At 47.4% G+C, this 15,395-nt stretch overlaps 1 protein-coding gene across 1 annotated transcript in view; it reads right to left on the bottom strand.

Moving 5' to 3' along the window:
• Positions 1–4,342: 4,342 nt before the first annotated feature.
• SUSD5 (sushi domain containing 5) overlaps positions 4,343–15,395 on the bottom strand; it is a 34,431-nt gene continuing 23,378 nt past the window's right edge. The window contains exon 7 of the mRNA XM_064496121.1: positions 4,343–7,927. Within this exon, the coding sequence (XP_064352191.1) occupies positions 6,624–7,927 (1,304 nt within the window). The 3' untranslated portion in view covers positions 4,343–6,623. The remainder of the gene's footprint in view (positions 7,928–15,395) is intronic.

Genomic DNA, 15,395 nt, shown 5'->3' with positions numbered 1-15,395 from the left:
GAGCACAAAAATGTGATTGAAGCAAAACTCAGTGGCAAACAGAAAATGATTTGTTAGATTGTCACTGGGAAAGGGTTTATTATGACGGTGGTTGGAATAAACAGCAGCCGGTTTCTGCCAACATTTATGGAAATACCTTTTTTTAAGTTTTCAACGTGAGCTGCACACCGGAGCTCCTTCAGTTTAGGGGAAAAAAAATTTCAATACTTAAACTGTGGGGAGAAGGTGGATGGGAGCCAGCGAAAACATTCTCGTTTAATAGTGTTTGCACATGCACAGCAGCAACGTTTGTAGCAAGCCTCCGAGAAAAACCCACCACTAATCCTTCATCGCAGCTGTCTCAGCTGTTGATCGTCTGCCATCCCCCAAACAGCGACTTCTTTTTTCTGGGGACTCCAGTCTTGAATGACCCAGTGTGGAGGGTTTAAACTGTATACAAGGGCGGGGGATGGGAAGGGAAGGGTCCTTAAAGACGCCTCAGGCAGAGGTTTTGTGCGTTGGACTTCCTGTGCCCGCAGCCCGGGCAGGGCTCTTCCGCGCCCCATCCCCATAGCACCTCCCTGGGAGGGAGGACACCAGGACAGCCCAGCTTCGCCCTCCCTGACCCACTCCTACCCTGGGAATAAGGGTCTTGGGGGCTGTGGTCTGTTCCGGACCAGAATCTTCTCCACGCCCCAGTCCTATGCCCCCACCCCCCTCCCAGTATCTGGCTTTGGTGGCTTGTTGAATGAATGAGTGAGCTAAGATAATGGTGCCTCATTTTACAAGAAAAGAATGGGAAGAAATGAAGCAATCTGGCCAACAGGTTCAAGATGTGCCGCTTTCGGGTGGTGGTCGGTGGGCCAAATGACAAACGTCATTGCCCTGGTCCTTCCCACCTCCCCTCCTTGGGTCGGGACAGTGGGTGACAGCCTTACTCTGGGAAATTACAACTTGGAAAACTGTTGAAAACAAAATTTAAAAAAAAATCATGTTAAATGTTTTCTTTTGTTTCTCCTTTACTGTTTTCTCTGTCCGCTGAGTGGGACTGTCTTAAATTAACCACACCGCCATTCGAGGACGTGTGTTGTAATGAGCTGTTTTCTCAGGTCAGTGAGGTTTCTGCTGTGCATCAGGCAAAGCAGAGTCCTCACCCTGTGACTATTGGTCCTCATGCAGAGCAGGGATCCTGCCCAGCCAGGAGTGGGCCCACGGCCCTCAGGAGTTGGAGGCTCATTCCTTTTCCCCAGGAAGGTTCTCTTTCAGAGACCTGGGATCCCACTAGGGGAAACATTTGGAATGCAGGGCTTGCTTGGGATCTGATGAGCTGGTCTCTTGCCGCCAAAGTCTGAGAAGTGACAAAGTATTTACAAAGTATGTACTGTTTCAAACAAAGACCAAAAGCCTCCAGGCATGACTGCCAATGGCTACCATGCTCCATGCCTGTCACCCAAGGACCAGCAAAGAGAAAGACAAGTGTAGAAGGAGGCAGGTGGAAAGGGTGAGGGACCACCCAGGGCATTGCCAGAGCTACAGCACGGAGAGTTCACACATCAGCTCTTTGAAGAGGATGGGGAGGACCCAGGGATTCTGTTGGTGTTACCCACAAATTCCAGAGGATACAGTGGGAAAGCTTGGGCTGAGCTGGAGTGGTGGAGTGGGGAGTATGAGTCTGCACGTCACTGGACTTGTTAGGTCCAGATCCCTTGAAGCAAAGCATCTCTCAAGTGATGGAGTGCTCTCAGGAGAAGGGCACGGGAAGGCAGGAACCGGCAGGGGTGTGGTCTCGTTGGAGACCAGCCTCAACCTGATCCCATGAGAGCTCTCTCACCTGGAGGCAGGGAGGCCAGCCTTCTGTATGCCTGTGTCGGTGAGTCATTGCTGCATGAAGGCTGCTGGATGGGTGGGGTGGGGGACCAACTCCTAGGTGAGGGGCCTCCCATTAGGCTGAGGACAATTCTCTGGGTAAGAAGGATACACTTATGCATCTATGGGCATTTAAGCAGCCAACAGGGCCGTAGGAGGATGGGTTCACCTGGCAAGTGAAGGGGACCTAGCGGGGCACCAAAAGTGTCCACCACACTGGGTGGCTCGGGAGGAGTCATGCGTGGTGTCCGCAGAGGTAAAGCGGGACATGAGGCAGATGGGATGGGTACTGACCGTCCCTGAGCTGGATTTCTTCACTCGCCTCTCCAGATCCCTTTTCCACCTTGCCCTGAGCCCCAGGGGCCTGACCCCGATGGTGGACAATGCCTGGGCTCCCTCACCCTCGGCCACTGACCGCCGGGACTTGCTGCTAAGAGACTGCAGGGTGAGAGACGAGGTCTAGGTCTTTAAAATCTTTGCCTCCTGCAGGCCATGGCTGGACAGTGGCTGTGCCCTCTCTGACTGTCCCATCCTTTAGGAGAAGGGAGGCAATCGGCTCTGGTCTCTTGGGCTGGTGCTTCTCACACTTGACCATGCCTGCCTGTCACCGGCATCTTGGCAAATGCAGAATCTGATTTAGCAGGTCTGGGGTGGGGCCTGAGATTATGCATTTTTTGGTGTTCTTAGTTTCTTATTTTTTAAACAACTTTATTATAGTATGATTCCTGTGCAGTAAACTATACATATTTCAGATGTACAATTTGAATTTTGATAGATCTCTACACCAATGAAACCACTGCCACAATCAATATACCTAACATTTCCATCACTCCCCAAGAGATGCAAAATTTGAATTCCCAGTTTATCCCTTCCCACTCTCTTCCCCTCCTGGTAACCATGAGTCTGCTCTCTATGTCTGTGAGTCTGTTTCTGTTCTGTAAATAAGTTCATTTTTTTAGTTCACTTTTTTTTAGATTCCACATATAAGTGACATTACATGACATTTTTCTTTCTCTTTCTGGCTTACTTCACTTAGAATGACGATCTCCAGGTCCATCCATGTTGCTGCAAATGGTATTATTTTATTCTTTTTTATGGCTGAGTAGTATTCCATATAGATACTACATCTTTATCCAGTTATCTGTTGATGGGCATTTAGGTTGTTTCCATGTCTTGGCCATTGTAAATAGTGCTGCTATGAACACTGGGAAACATGCGTCTTTTCAAATTATATTTTTCTCCAGATAAATGCCGAGGAGTGGGATTGCTGGATTGCATGGTAAGTTTATTTTTAGTTTTTTAAGGAACCTCCATACTGTTCTCCATAGTGGCTGCACCAATTTACATTCCTACCAGCAGTGTAGGAGGGTTCCCTTTTCTCCACACCCTCTCCAGCATTTATTGTTTGCAGACTTTTGAATGATGGCCATTCTGACTGGTGTGAGGTGTTATCTCTTTGTAGTTTTGATTTGCATTTCTCTAACGATCAGTGATGTTGAGCATCTTTTCATGTGCCTGTTGGCCATCTGTATGTCTTCTTTGAAGAAATGTCTGTTTAGGTCTTCTGCCTACTTTTTGATTGGGTTGCTTTTTTGATATTAAGCTGTATGAGCTGTTTGTATATTTTGGAAGTTAGTCCCTTGTCGGTCACATCATTTGCAAATATTTTCTCCCATTCTGTAGGTTGTCTTTTTGTTTTGTTATGGTATCCTTAGCTGTGCAAAAACTTTGAAATTTAATTAGCTCCCATTTGTTTATTTTTGCTTTTATTTCCGTTACTCCAGCAGCTGGTTCAAACAAAATATTGCTGTGATTAATGTCAAAGAGTGTTCTGCCTATGTGTTCCTCTAAGAGTTTTATAGTATCTGGTCTTACATTTAGGTCTTTAATCCATTTTGAGTTTATTTTTGTATAAGGTGTTAGAAAATGTTCTAATTTTGGTCTTTTACAGGTAACTGTCCAGTTTTCCCAGCACCACTTACTGAAGAGACTGTCCTCTCTCCATTGTGTATTCCTGCCTCCTTTGTTGTAGATTAATTGAGTGCGTGGGTTTATCTCTGGACTTTCTATCTTGTTCCGTTGACCTGTGTCTGGTTTTATGCCAATACCATACTGTTCTGATTACTGTAGCTTTGTAGACTAGTCTGAAGTGATGATTTAGGATTCTGCATTTCTAACATTCCTACATGGTGTCTGTGCTGCTGGCCTGGGAACCACATTTTGTGCAGCAAGGTCCTGGGTTTTTTTGTTGTAGTGGGAGGCATGGTCTCTGGTTGTGGGAGGAAGGTAGAGGGAGGGGGAGGGGCTCTGCAGACGCCCCTGAAATCCTGCTGCAGGAGGCAACGTGGCTGAGACTGAGGCTTAGAAAGGGTGGTCTTAGATACAGCAAGTGTTAAGACATTATTTTCAAAATTACTAGAGGATCTTTTTTTTTTTTTTTTTTTTTCCAGAAAGAACTATTGTGACATAACTCAGATATAAAATACACTAAGTAACTGTTTGGGGAAATATTTATTTTAAATATCTCAGAAGCTTTGTGTTAATGGATCTCCCCACAAATTTTCATGAGCATGAAACATTTACCTGTCTCAAAACATGCATAACAACATACAGTTTAAGTTTACAGTGTTTTAATCATTCCCTTTCTATGTGTATTTTTAGATCCTCTAACATTAGTTTAGGTAACACCAAATCAGTAAAATCTTAAAAACGGGTGTGTCAGGTTTATTTAGCATTTCTACCAAATACCACATTTCCATGTACTAATGTATTTGTAACACATTTATGAATACATTTGTATTAATATTACCTATTTTTGTGTTGATATTAAGTCAGCATTCCTGGGTTATTATGTAACAGTTGGATGACATGACCCCCGATGTTGAAATGGAGGTTATGTTGCAGGTTATTTCTAAAGGGAGGAAAGTTACCTTGTACTAGATTAGAAAAGTATCTAGTCATAAATATATACACTCTCCGGCTTTTCTTTTGTTGTGTTTGGCTTTGGTTACGCGTAGAAAGCATTTCGTTCCTGTTGTTCTAGGTTTTCGTCGGACGCATGGGTATTCCATTAGTGCCCTCCCGCCTTCATTTACTCAGAAATGGGGACTGAGCTCTTTGACTATGCTGGACTGTCTTTGCACTATTGAGCTTATTTTTCCAAAGCTTGCGCCCCCCCCCGCCCCCAAAAAGTGGCCGGGTACAAAACATGTGGGAAGTCTCTTTTTCTTTCGGTAAAACACCACTAACGCAGTTTTTCCATTGTAAATCGGGACACTTAGACTCCTAGTGTCTCAAAATCAATGTGTTGCCTCCATCCCTCTTTACCACTGAAAACTATTGTTAAGAAGGCGATTCACACTGGGCAAACAGAGTGTGTTTTGTTTCTGGGCCGACACATGGGAGACCACTGGAGATGGTATTTCGGCAGCCTTAACTGGCGCCTCGGGCACAGCATCCCTGACGTCGATGCAGGACAGACCCCAGGTGTTGCTTGTCTGTGCCTCCAGGGCCTCAAGCGGCCTCCAAGCTCAAACTTTGTTGCCATAAACCAGTGGTTCTCAATCTTGAGTGCGTGTCAGAGTCACCTAGAGGGCTGGTTCAAACACAGAGCGCTGGCCCCACCCCCAGGGCCTCTGCTTTGTCTGGGGTGGAACCAGAGAATTTGTATCTCCAGCAAGTTCCCAGATGATGTTGGTGTCACTGGTCTGAGGAGCACGCTTGGAAAACTACTGTCCCGAACAGGCCTTGCTGGCCACCGTGAGCCGGGTCTCCCAATGGCCAGGGTGAGTCCACCCTGCACTCAGGCTATTTCCACAGCACTTACCGATCAGCACGTCATTTCACATTCCTTTTTAATTCCTCTGCTTCTGCATCAAGTAAGTACCCATGCTTGATATTCTAGAGCTTGGCCCTCTTAAAACATTGTTTTTCCCTCCTATGTTGTCCCTCCTCCTGGGAGTTCAGGGAAATGGTTAATCCTGAGAAAGGAAACCAAGGACTGAGTTTTGTTAGTCCTGGCAAAAACTCTAAGGCACTCCTAGGCACAGACTGGTCTAAGACAACCAGGCCGCTGCTTCTGAGGAAATGGTGCCTGCCGGGACAAAGCTAACCTTGTCTTTAAAAAAAAAAATGATGGGCCGTCTCGCAGAATATCAGGAAAGGGGTGGACATGTGTCCCACGTCCCCTTCCCCCAACAAAATGTCAGCCTTCAGTTCTTTCCAATTTCAACAAACAGTTAAAAAGAAATCTCGTCTAGACTGTGTCCTGGTCTTTGGCTCGTTTGCCCACAGCAACATCGTGACACTAAAAGGCAATAATCCATTATTCTTCTCTCGGCCACTCCCAACAATGAAATATCTACATCCTCATAACACTGCTCTCTGATGCTCCGTGTGTCATGCCTACTTCAACAATTTCAGGTCATGGAGTCAGTCATTTTCTGTCTTAAAAAAAAAAAAAAAAAGCAAAGTAGACAACAGAAGTGAGTGTCGACCTCAGGCTGGAATTAGAGCCAAGCTCGGGCTGGGATGAGCGCCACGGGTCGCAGGGCAGACGGTCGGGGAGATACTGACATGTGTGATGATGCCACCGAAGCCTCCCTGCCCTGCCGGGGGCCTCAGGAGACGCTTCTCAGCCTCTTAAACAAAGACCTGAGACAAAGAGGATGAGCCTCACTCCCCATTTCCTGCTCTTGTGAACCATCCGTGTTTCTCAAGGGGACGTGTCACAGTTTCTTCTCCTCCCCAGTGGCTCTGGGGGTGCCCAGCCCAGCTGGCTAGACCTTCTCCATCTCGATCTGCTGGTGGTAGTGCCGAGCCTGCCGCGGGCCGCCGTTCAGCTTGTACACAGAGCTCTTGTGCTGGCACCTGCGGTGGCCCCACACGGCCCCCACGCCCGCCAGGAACAGCAGCAGGCACAGGACGGTGACGATGGTGGCAATGATGGGGCCTCTGCTGAGGCTGGGACACTCATCCCCAACACAGGGCTCCAGGGTTGGAAGGAGGTCCTCACTTGCCCCTGGCCCGGGGTCTTCCTGTCCCAAGAAGTCCTCGGACAGCAGGTATGGGAAGGTGTCCCGGGCCCCAGGGGCAGTGGTTGCCACTGGAGTCTGGGGGGCCGCCATGACAGTTGGGGGAATGCGGTTGGGTGTCTCCGGGACAGCGGTGGTTGCTGTCTCCAGGGAGGAGCTGGTGAGTTCATGGGGTAGGGTGGCCATAGGGGACCTCTCAGTGGCAAATCTCCAAGGGACGGTTGACCCGTACCTAGTCAAATCACCATCCTCCTTGCTGGGACCCTCAGTTTCAGACACATTCATGGGTCTGAGAGCCAAAGCTTCTACGTCTAGTGTTTGAGTTGGAAGAACTGAACTACGGGTCATGTCCTCGCTTGGTGTGAGGGTGGTACCCATGAGCTTCTTAACTTCCACAAGAACAGGCTGATTGGGAGTAACCAGGATGCTTTCTTCCAGCCCAACTGATCCATCCCCCTTGTCCTCATCTTCCTCTTCTTCCTCTTCCTCTGCCTCCGTCTTCCTCCAAGCCCCATCGGTCACGGGGTAGCCATCTAACCAGGACCCATCGCTGCTGCTCACCACTGGGTCACCTACCTTGCTGTCATTCCTGCCCACAAAGGTCCCCGAGGGACCATCAGTGCCGCTGTAGGGGACCCTGGTCTCAGGCTCCGCTGGGGCCGGGGTTCTGCCCCTGAGCTTGTCTCCACCAGGAAACTGCTCTTTGGTGTCCTCCTCCGTCTCCTGCTCCAACTCAGGCTCGTGGAAGGTCTCAGCGGGAAACCAGAACAAGAACTTCTGGTTGCGCGGGGATTCCGGCAGGTCTGTGGGGGCGCTGCTCCCAGCGCTGGGCCAGCCTGTAGTTGGCGCAGAGGCTGTGTCCCCGGCTGGGGGTAGTCTCCCCACAGAAATGGAGACCAGGCGGTCCTGTTTCGGAGCCGCCTCAGGGGCTGCACCCGGATCCCTGTCCTCCTCTGCCTCCGTCCGGGAATCTTCCATGAGCTCTCTGAACAGCACAGATCTGTCGTCCGGAAAATTGTCTTCATAGTCAATGTGTGCCTCAGCCTCGTCTGGAAGGAAAGAGGGAAAACCTCATTAGGTCCCAGGTCCCAGAGCCAGTGTGGAACAGAGGAAAGGGAAATATAAAGCACAAGGACTGGAACAAAAGAAATAAAACTGTTATTCCCAGAGGCTATGACTGCATCACACATAAATGCAAAGAACCTACAATACAAATGGTTACAATTAACATGTGAGTTTATCAAGGACACTGGGGCAAGGACAGTCAATATACAACATCAGCTGTATTTCTATACAACAACAATAAACAGAAAACAAAAATTTTAAAAGATGCCATTAGCCATAGCATAAAAAAGAAAAAATCAAACTCCTAGGAATAAATGTAACAAGAGAGGTGCAAGATTTCTACATGGAATGGTAGAAAGGATTGCTGAGCAAAACTAAATAAGACCTGGGGCGGGGAGTGGGGTGGAGGGAAATAGCTCAGTGGTAGAGTGCGTGCTTAGCATGCATGAGGTCCTGGGTTCCATCCCCAGTACCTGCATTAAAAAAAAAAAAATTAACGAAAACCTAAATAATGAAGAGCTATCCCATGATTGTATAACGGAAGGCTCAAAATTGTCGAGTTGTCAATCCTGCCCAAATTGATCTATGTCGATTTAACACAATCCTAGTAAGTATCTCAGACATTGACAAGCTCATGCTAAAATGTATTGAAATGCAAAGGCCCAGGAATAGACAAGGCAATTGTGAAAAAGGAGAGAAAAGCTGGAGGATGTACAACGCAAGGTTTCAAGGTTTACTGTAAAGCTGGAGTGCTTTTTAAGACTGCGTGTGATATTGGCACAAAGATAATTGAATTACATTAGCTTTAAGAACTTCTGTTCATCCAAAGCCACCATGAAAGAGAATTAAAATGGAAGCCACAGCGTTGAAGATAATTGCAACACAAATTACCTCCAGAATTTAGAAAGAACTCCTACAAATCAATAATAAATAGGCAGACAAACCACAGAAGAGTTGGCAAGATACCTGAATCAGCACATCACACAGACAAAAAGATACCTAGTCGTTAAACACGAAGAAAGATGGCCAACCTCATTCGTCAGAGAGAAATGCTAATCACAGCCATAATGAGACGTCATTACATAGCACCAGAATGGCCAAAATTAAATAGACCGACAGTCTCTGGTGTTAACAAGGAAGTGTGGCCCCGCCGATGCCCCAGAGCAAAGCGATTCCACTCCTAGGTCTGCACGTGGGCACCAAAGACACACAACCATGTTCATAACAACCCAAACCTGGACACACCTCCAATGGCCATTGACTGCAGAGCTGCTACACAACAAAAACTTTTTTAATTAAAAAAGACTCTTCTGCAGCACTGCAGAGGAAATGATTATTTTTGCAAAACAATATACATGTGCCAGTTGTCTCCCAGAAGTTCTGCTCTCCAGGATGAATGTGCCTGTGTTCTCAGCTAGAACACAGTCCCCTTTCACGGTGGGGAAGGCAGGAAGCGGGTCTCTCCAAGACCGTTTTTCCTCGAGAAGCTTTCAGCCGCTGGAAATCGCAGGCCATTACCTCACACGCAGCCTGCAGCAGAAGGCCTCCCACCACCCGGTGTTTTCCTGGGGCGTGTTTCTTTGCTGCCTCATCGCAGCCCCGAGACACCAAACTGTCAAACGCCCACAAGTGGTTCCGTGGAACTCTGGTCAATTCTTGTTAAATTCTGACCCTGCATTCATTTTCTTTCAGGTCATCAACGGAGAACCGTTGGGTATGAATAAGCTAAAGGAATGAATATTTGCACACAGATTTGCTGGAGGGAAAGCCAGCCGGGAGCCCGAGTGGAGGTGGGCAGTGGAGTGGGAGCGGTGCCCTGCTATCCTCCCAGGCCAGCTCCTTATAACCCCAAGCAGATGCCAAGACGGACATGGCCCTGGGTGAACAGAATTCCACCCGCGTAGCCCACAGGTAAAAAGAAGTGGGAGTGAGGGATACTCAGAAACCCTCTAGGGCCTTGACAAGTCCCTGGAACTTCTGCGTGGCTTTTTCCCTGTCTCTCCTCCTGACACCGCGTGTTCCGGTTCCATCGGCTCCAGTTCCACGTGTGCTTTGCTCCTCTGACTGCCCCTCCCCCGGTTCTGCTTTCTCTTTCTTCTGCTTCATCCTAGGCACGCCAGACCCCTGGAGGCTGTTCTCAGGGGATGTAAGCACAAGTCACTTTATCACCAGGTAGATCACATGCCACACTTGAAAATATGTAAGCGCTCCAGCTGAAACTGCATCACATAGTTTCTATCCCCCCTTCATATTATAATAAGGAAAGTCCACTATAAATTTTAAAAAACATGCTCACACACACCACTAGGCTTGCTGAATAGGAATTTTAAGGTAACTAACGTTAGGAAAACAAATTTTTACCAGTAATAATCACACATGGAAAGGGGCATAATGTACGGTGATAAATCTCAAAAACTAATTACCGAGAAGAGAAACAGAAGAAGGTTCTGGAGCAGAACAGAAAAGGGCAGCATGGTGCAGCTCCTAACCCGACCTCACCCCGCAAACACTGTCCTGGGTGTCAAATCCCAGGGAGATGCAACGTGGGGGGAGAGACAGACCAGTAACCAGCAGGGCTGAGTCTTCCTGATGGGATCCACAATGCCGGGACTTCACGGTGCGCAGGTGAAGGGAACCTTGATACAGGACATTTAACATCGTTTCCGAAGAGAAAGCGGAGCCCAGATATTTAAAAACAAACAGACAGACACACAAAATCAAAACTACAGGCCACTTCAGCTGAATTGTCCCCTTTCAGCTGCTTTTCCCTCTTCTGGGTGAAAGGAAGATGCATGTAAAAGGCAAGGAAACCAACTTGGAAGAAATAATAATTCAAGGAACAGAATGCATTTCTTACAATTGCTTCACACTTACAGGACTTAATGAGAACGAGTGCAATAAAACAAAAGCTCAAAGGCGAGGTAACAGGATAACAGAATGAAAGGGTGATTTTAAACTTCAGGAATCAAACTGAGGACCAATGGAACGTCACAACAGAACTGATAACTAAATTAGAAACTGCAAGGAACAGAACAGACTGAGAAGTTTACAAAACTGAGAGAGATGGAGACATTGCAAACCTCAAGCAGAGTAAATTCATAGAAAATGACACAGAGGCACACCAAATTAAAACTTAAAAACCAAAGACGGAGAAAAAGTTAAAAACAGCCAGAGAAAGCAGACATATAACCTTCAAAAACAAGCAACAGTGAGATGCAGAGCTGACTTTCAAAAGAAACAACAACACATTGTAAACTGACTCTACTTCAGTTTACACACACACACACACACACACACACACACACACACACACACACAAAGAAGCAATGAAAGCCAGAAGACAGTAGGATAATGTCTTCAAAGTGTTAGAAGAAAAGAAATACTAACTTGGAATTCTTAACTCTGAAAAATCTCCTCGAGGAAGCTCAGAGATGCCGGAGGACAGAGCAATGAAACAGTAAATACAAGGGTCGGGGGACAAGCCTAAGTGAACATCGCCTTCCTAAAGCAAATACACACACACTGATTATTCAAAACACTTGACAAGAGCATAGGAAATGAGAGGAGGTAAAGAAAGTGTTTAAATTGTCCAGGAAGTGGTAAAAAGTACTAATTTATATTAGATGTTGATAAGTCAAAGGTGCAACCACCAAAAGAAGAATAACAGAATGTATTAGAATATAAGACCAGGAGTAAACGTAATCATTTTTAAAATGCTTAGTCTCTCCAAAAGAATGCAGGAGAGCAGAATAAAGAACAAAAAACAGGTGGGACAGAGAGAAAACAAAAAGACAGTAACTTTAAACCTGCTTACATGTAAAATAGATTAATATCCAATTGGTTACGTGGTGCTTTTAAGAGATACACTTTAATTGTAAGTATACAGGGAAGTTGAAAGTAAAAGAATGAAACGAAGTGCCATATAAAGACTAACCAGCAAAGACTTTACAGCAAAACACATTTACTGGAGCTAAACTGAAATGTTTCAGTTTACCAGGAAGATATTAAATTCTAAATCTGTATATACTTAACAAAGCCTCAAAATACAGGAATCCAAAATATATCAACTGAAAGGAGAAATCAATACATTTATGATCATAGAGGGGTGTTTTAACCGTCTCTCTCCTCAACAAAGAGAGTGTAAGTAGACAAAAAGGTAAGAAAATGTATCTGAAAAACATGCTTAAGAAATCTGACCTACCTGACCTCTGTAGACCACATCCATGTTATGATGCTATGCGTGCGTCACTTACATTACGTGGTAAACCAGTTGCTGCTGGCATTTCTGATTAACCATCCAGGGGAGAAGATTCTCCTCAGGAAATTCATCCTCTAGATGTGGCTACTTCAAGTACATCTATTATCTGTATCTTGATCAAAACCATTACTTTGCTAATTAGGACCTTGAAGATCTGAAATGGCTTTCTGTTGGTGAGAAGATGGCTATTAACTAGCATGAGAAATACTAGAATATGGGCTGCCCGTTGTAAAACGAAATATTTATGATATGGGGACTGGCTTGGAATATTTTCGAGACACTTCTCACCCTTATATGGACAGGCTAAAACCAATCTAGACGTTGCTGGTCTCACTTGGGAGTACTTGTTACTCACGGGGACTGTGGGAACAGCCCACATCTGTGCTCATGGTGACCCCGTACTGGGCACGCCACTCTGCTGGCACCGCACAGCTCCCCCCAGCCCAGGAACTCTGAGAACAGGGACATGTCTTCTCTGCCTTTCTACCTCTGGCACACAGCATGGTGCTTGGCACATAGTAGACATTCTGGGAATGTTTGTTGAATGAATAAATGAGTGAGAGAGGAAATGAATGAGTGAGTGGTGGAAGCCCGTGTCAATCAAGCTTGATTCAGTCTGAAGTCCATCAGCCAGGGCATTATTGGACTTGTAACAGTAGCAAAGAACGGTAGAAAACCTTAGTCCCAGGACTGGGCATAAGCAATGTCTGCTAAATCCCTCGTCCCGTGTAACCCAGCCCAGGAACTTAAATATGTCATGAAATTGAAAGGCACCTGGAATATGGGCAGGATGTGAGCTTTGTTCACCCCTCACCCCTTCTCATGCAGGAAACACTGGCCCTAGTGCAGAATGTGAGAGCTGAGAGTTTGGGGAAGGTTGACCCACTCCTGCTCTGGTTGGCCTGCCTTGACCCGGGCCCTGTGGTCAGTCTGAGCTCTGTGTGTCTGTGTGTCTGTCTGGAAGTTCTGCCTCCTGAGCTCCCGGAGCCCAGAGCATCCCTGGACGGCAGCCCAGGGCCCCGAGCCAGGCTCCCTGTCTGCCCAGGTTGGCGGGTCAGTCGAGGTCTGGCTCAGAAACAGGTTCTAAGTCACAGTTTCACCAAAACCTCAAATGAAGACAAAGACACCCACTGTTGACAAAGCGTCTACTCATGAGAAAGTCTCCCAAGACCGTTTATCCCCTCCTGAGGGACAGTCAGGGTTGCTACTCGCCGCGTTTCAGCCTCCACTTACGTTCTGCCGTGGAGCCCCGCCCTGTGCCTGCTGGCGCGCTGTTCTCTCACCTCCCTCTGCCCTCCTGAGTCTGTGCTCTCCTCCATCAAACCCGGGGCCCTCCAGCCCTGCCCCCCGAAACCCGGGCTGGCACCACAACAGGGCCTTCTGATTTAGGCCAATGGGTCCAGGAAACGTAAACTCCGTGGGCTCTCTTGGCAAAGATCAGGTCACTCCCTGCATGTTCATACTTAACTGTTACTTTAGGAGAACAGAAGACGACGGGTCAGTACAACTCAGGAGTGAAATGAGAGGGCTCGTTCAAGAGCTGCCTGCCTTTATCAGGGGCTCATGTGGTCAAGGGGCCCAAGTCTACAGCACGGAGCCCAGGACCCTGGCTCTCCCAACGCTGCCACTTTTCATCTCTCACGTTGGTACATTTCTGGAAGCCCACACATGCCTTCTTTTTCCCTCTGGTCTTGGCTACACAGCCTTTAAAAATAGTAATTTTGAAAAAGACAACCAGACAAGCCAGGAATAACCACAGGTTCGATGAGATTCTGAACAAATATGGCAACAGGGACGAGGAACTTCTAAATTCAGTTTCAGTCCCTGGCTTGTATTCTGTGAAGGAAGTCTAGAAGATGGAGAAAAAAACCAGAAAGTGAGGTTAATTTAGGAAAATAAAGGAAGGGCTTTAGAAAGGAGAGGAAACAGCGAAGGAACTTAAGGAGGCAACAGCTAGTTTGCAAAGTGATGCTTTTAGAGGCCCCCGGAGAAGCACAGACACGATCCAGATGTTGGAAAGAGACGTGCCTGGTTTTACATCCTGGCTCTGCTTCTTCCTGGCTGTGACACAGGAGGTCACGGAAACTTTCTGTACCTCAGTCTTCCCATCTGTCAACTGGGGCTAGCCATTTCTACTCTCGGACTTCTGAAGATCAAATGAGATAAAGTGTGTGAAACTCCCCTTGCAGAAAGGAGCACTAGAAGATTTGGGGAGGATGGAAAGTTTCTCTCCTTTGGTTCTGGTGCTGGTTTTATGGGTGGACCCACCTGTGACAACTCAGAGACTTTTCTGTTTGAAATGGGTACCATTTATTGTAGGCAAATGAAGCCTCAAGGAAGTTGTTAAAAAAAAAAAAAAAAAAAGAACAAAAACAAAAAGCAACTCCCAGGACAGAGATGACCTGGGGTAGGTTTGGCACGCTTTACGACAGCTCTTTCCTCTGTGCCCAGCCGGGGAACATGTCTTGTTTCCACAGCTGTCTGTTGTCGGACTCGGAGGTGGCAGGGTGGGGAGTGTGAAGTCAAGCTTGGTGTCATTCACTTTCCTAATACTACAGACCAGAAAGTACAAACAGAGCCATGAAGCTTGGGGTGGAAAATCTTAAAGGCTTCACAGCCGCGTGGGAGTCATGACAGTCACGTGATGGCCAGGGAGGGTCAGTGGCCCGGCCCAGGGCAGAGGAGACGAGGGCTCCCTGGAGAGGTGAGGCAGCTGGGGCCACACATTAGCAAGCCCCTGGCTGCGCCCAGCAGGTCTCCATCAAGTCCTAAAGCCACACGGCCGTGCCTCTCAAGAAGGACCAGCTGCTGTCTCCAGAAGCAGGGTTGCCAGCTGGCAGAGGCCAATTTCCCAGCCAAGTCCCAGACGGCAGAAGTTGCGGACTGCCTTGGATTATCTGTTGTCAAGGGGGCTGGAGTCAATAACATACCAGGAAGTGAGGCGCCAGCATCTCACAAATCCCTTTAGATCCCTTCAGTGAGGGACCTAATACCCTCCTCGATCAGCAGGAGGGTGAAAGGGAGAAGGCCCAGGTCACAGGTCGTGTTCTGAGTGATGTGTCTCCCATCTAGAATAACAAGAGCAGCAAGCAGGCCAACGGAACAACCCCGCCAGCTCCTCGACCCCTGAATCCTCCCCTCCGCCCCGCCCTCGTCCTCATCCAGCGCCCTCCTGTGCTCCCTGCAGGGAGGTA

The sequence above is a fragment of the Camelus dromedarius genome, chromosome 17, assembly GCF_036321535.1.
Source record: "Camelus dromedarius isolate mCamDro1 chromosome 17, mCamDro1.pat, whole genome shotgun sequence".
Classification (NCBI taxonomy): Eukaryota; Metazoa; Chordata; class Mammalia; order Artiodactyla; family Camelidae; genus Camelus; species Camelus dromedarius.
Note: the sequence above shows the minus strand (reverse complement) of the source record. Positions and strands in the feature narration are given on the sequence as shown.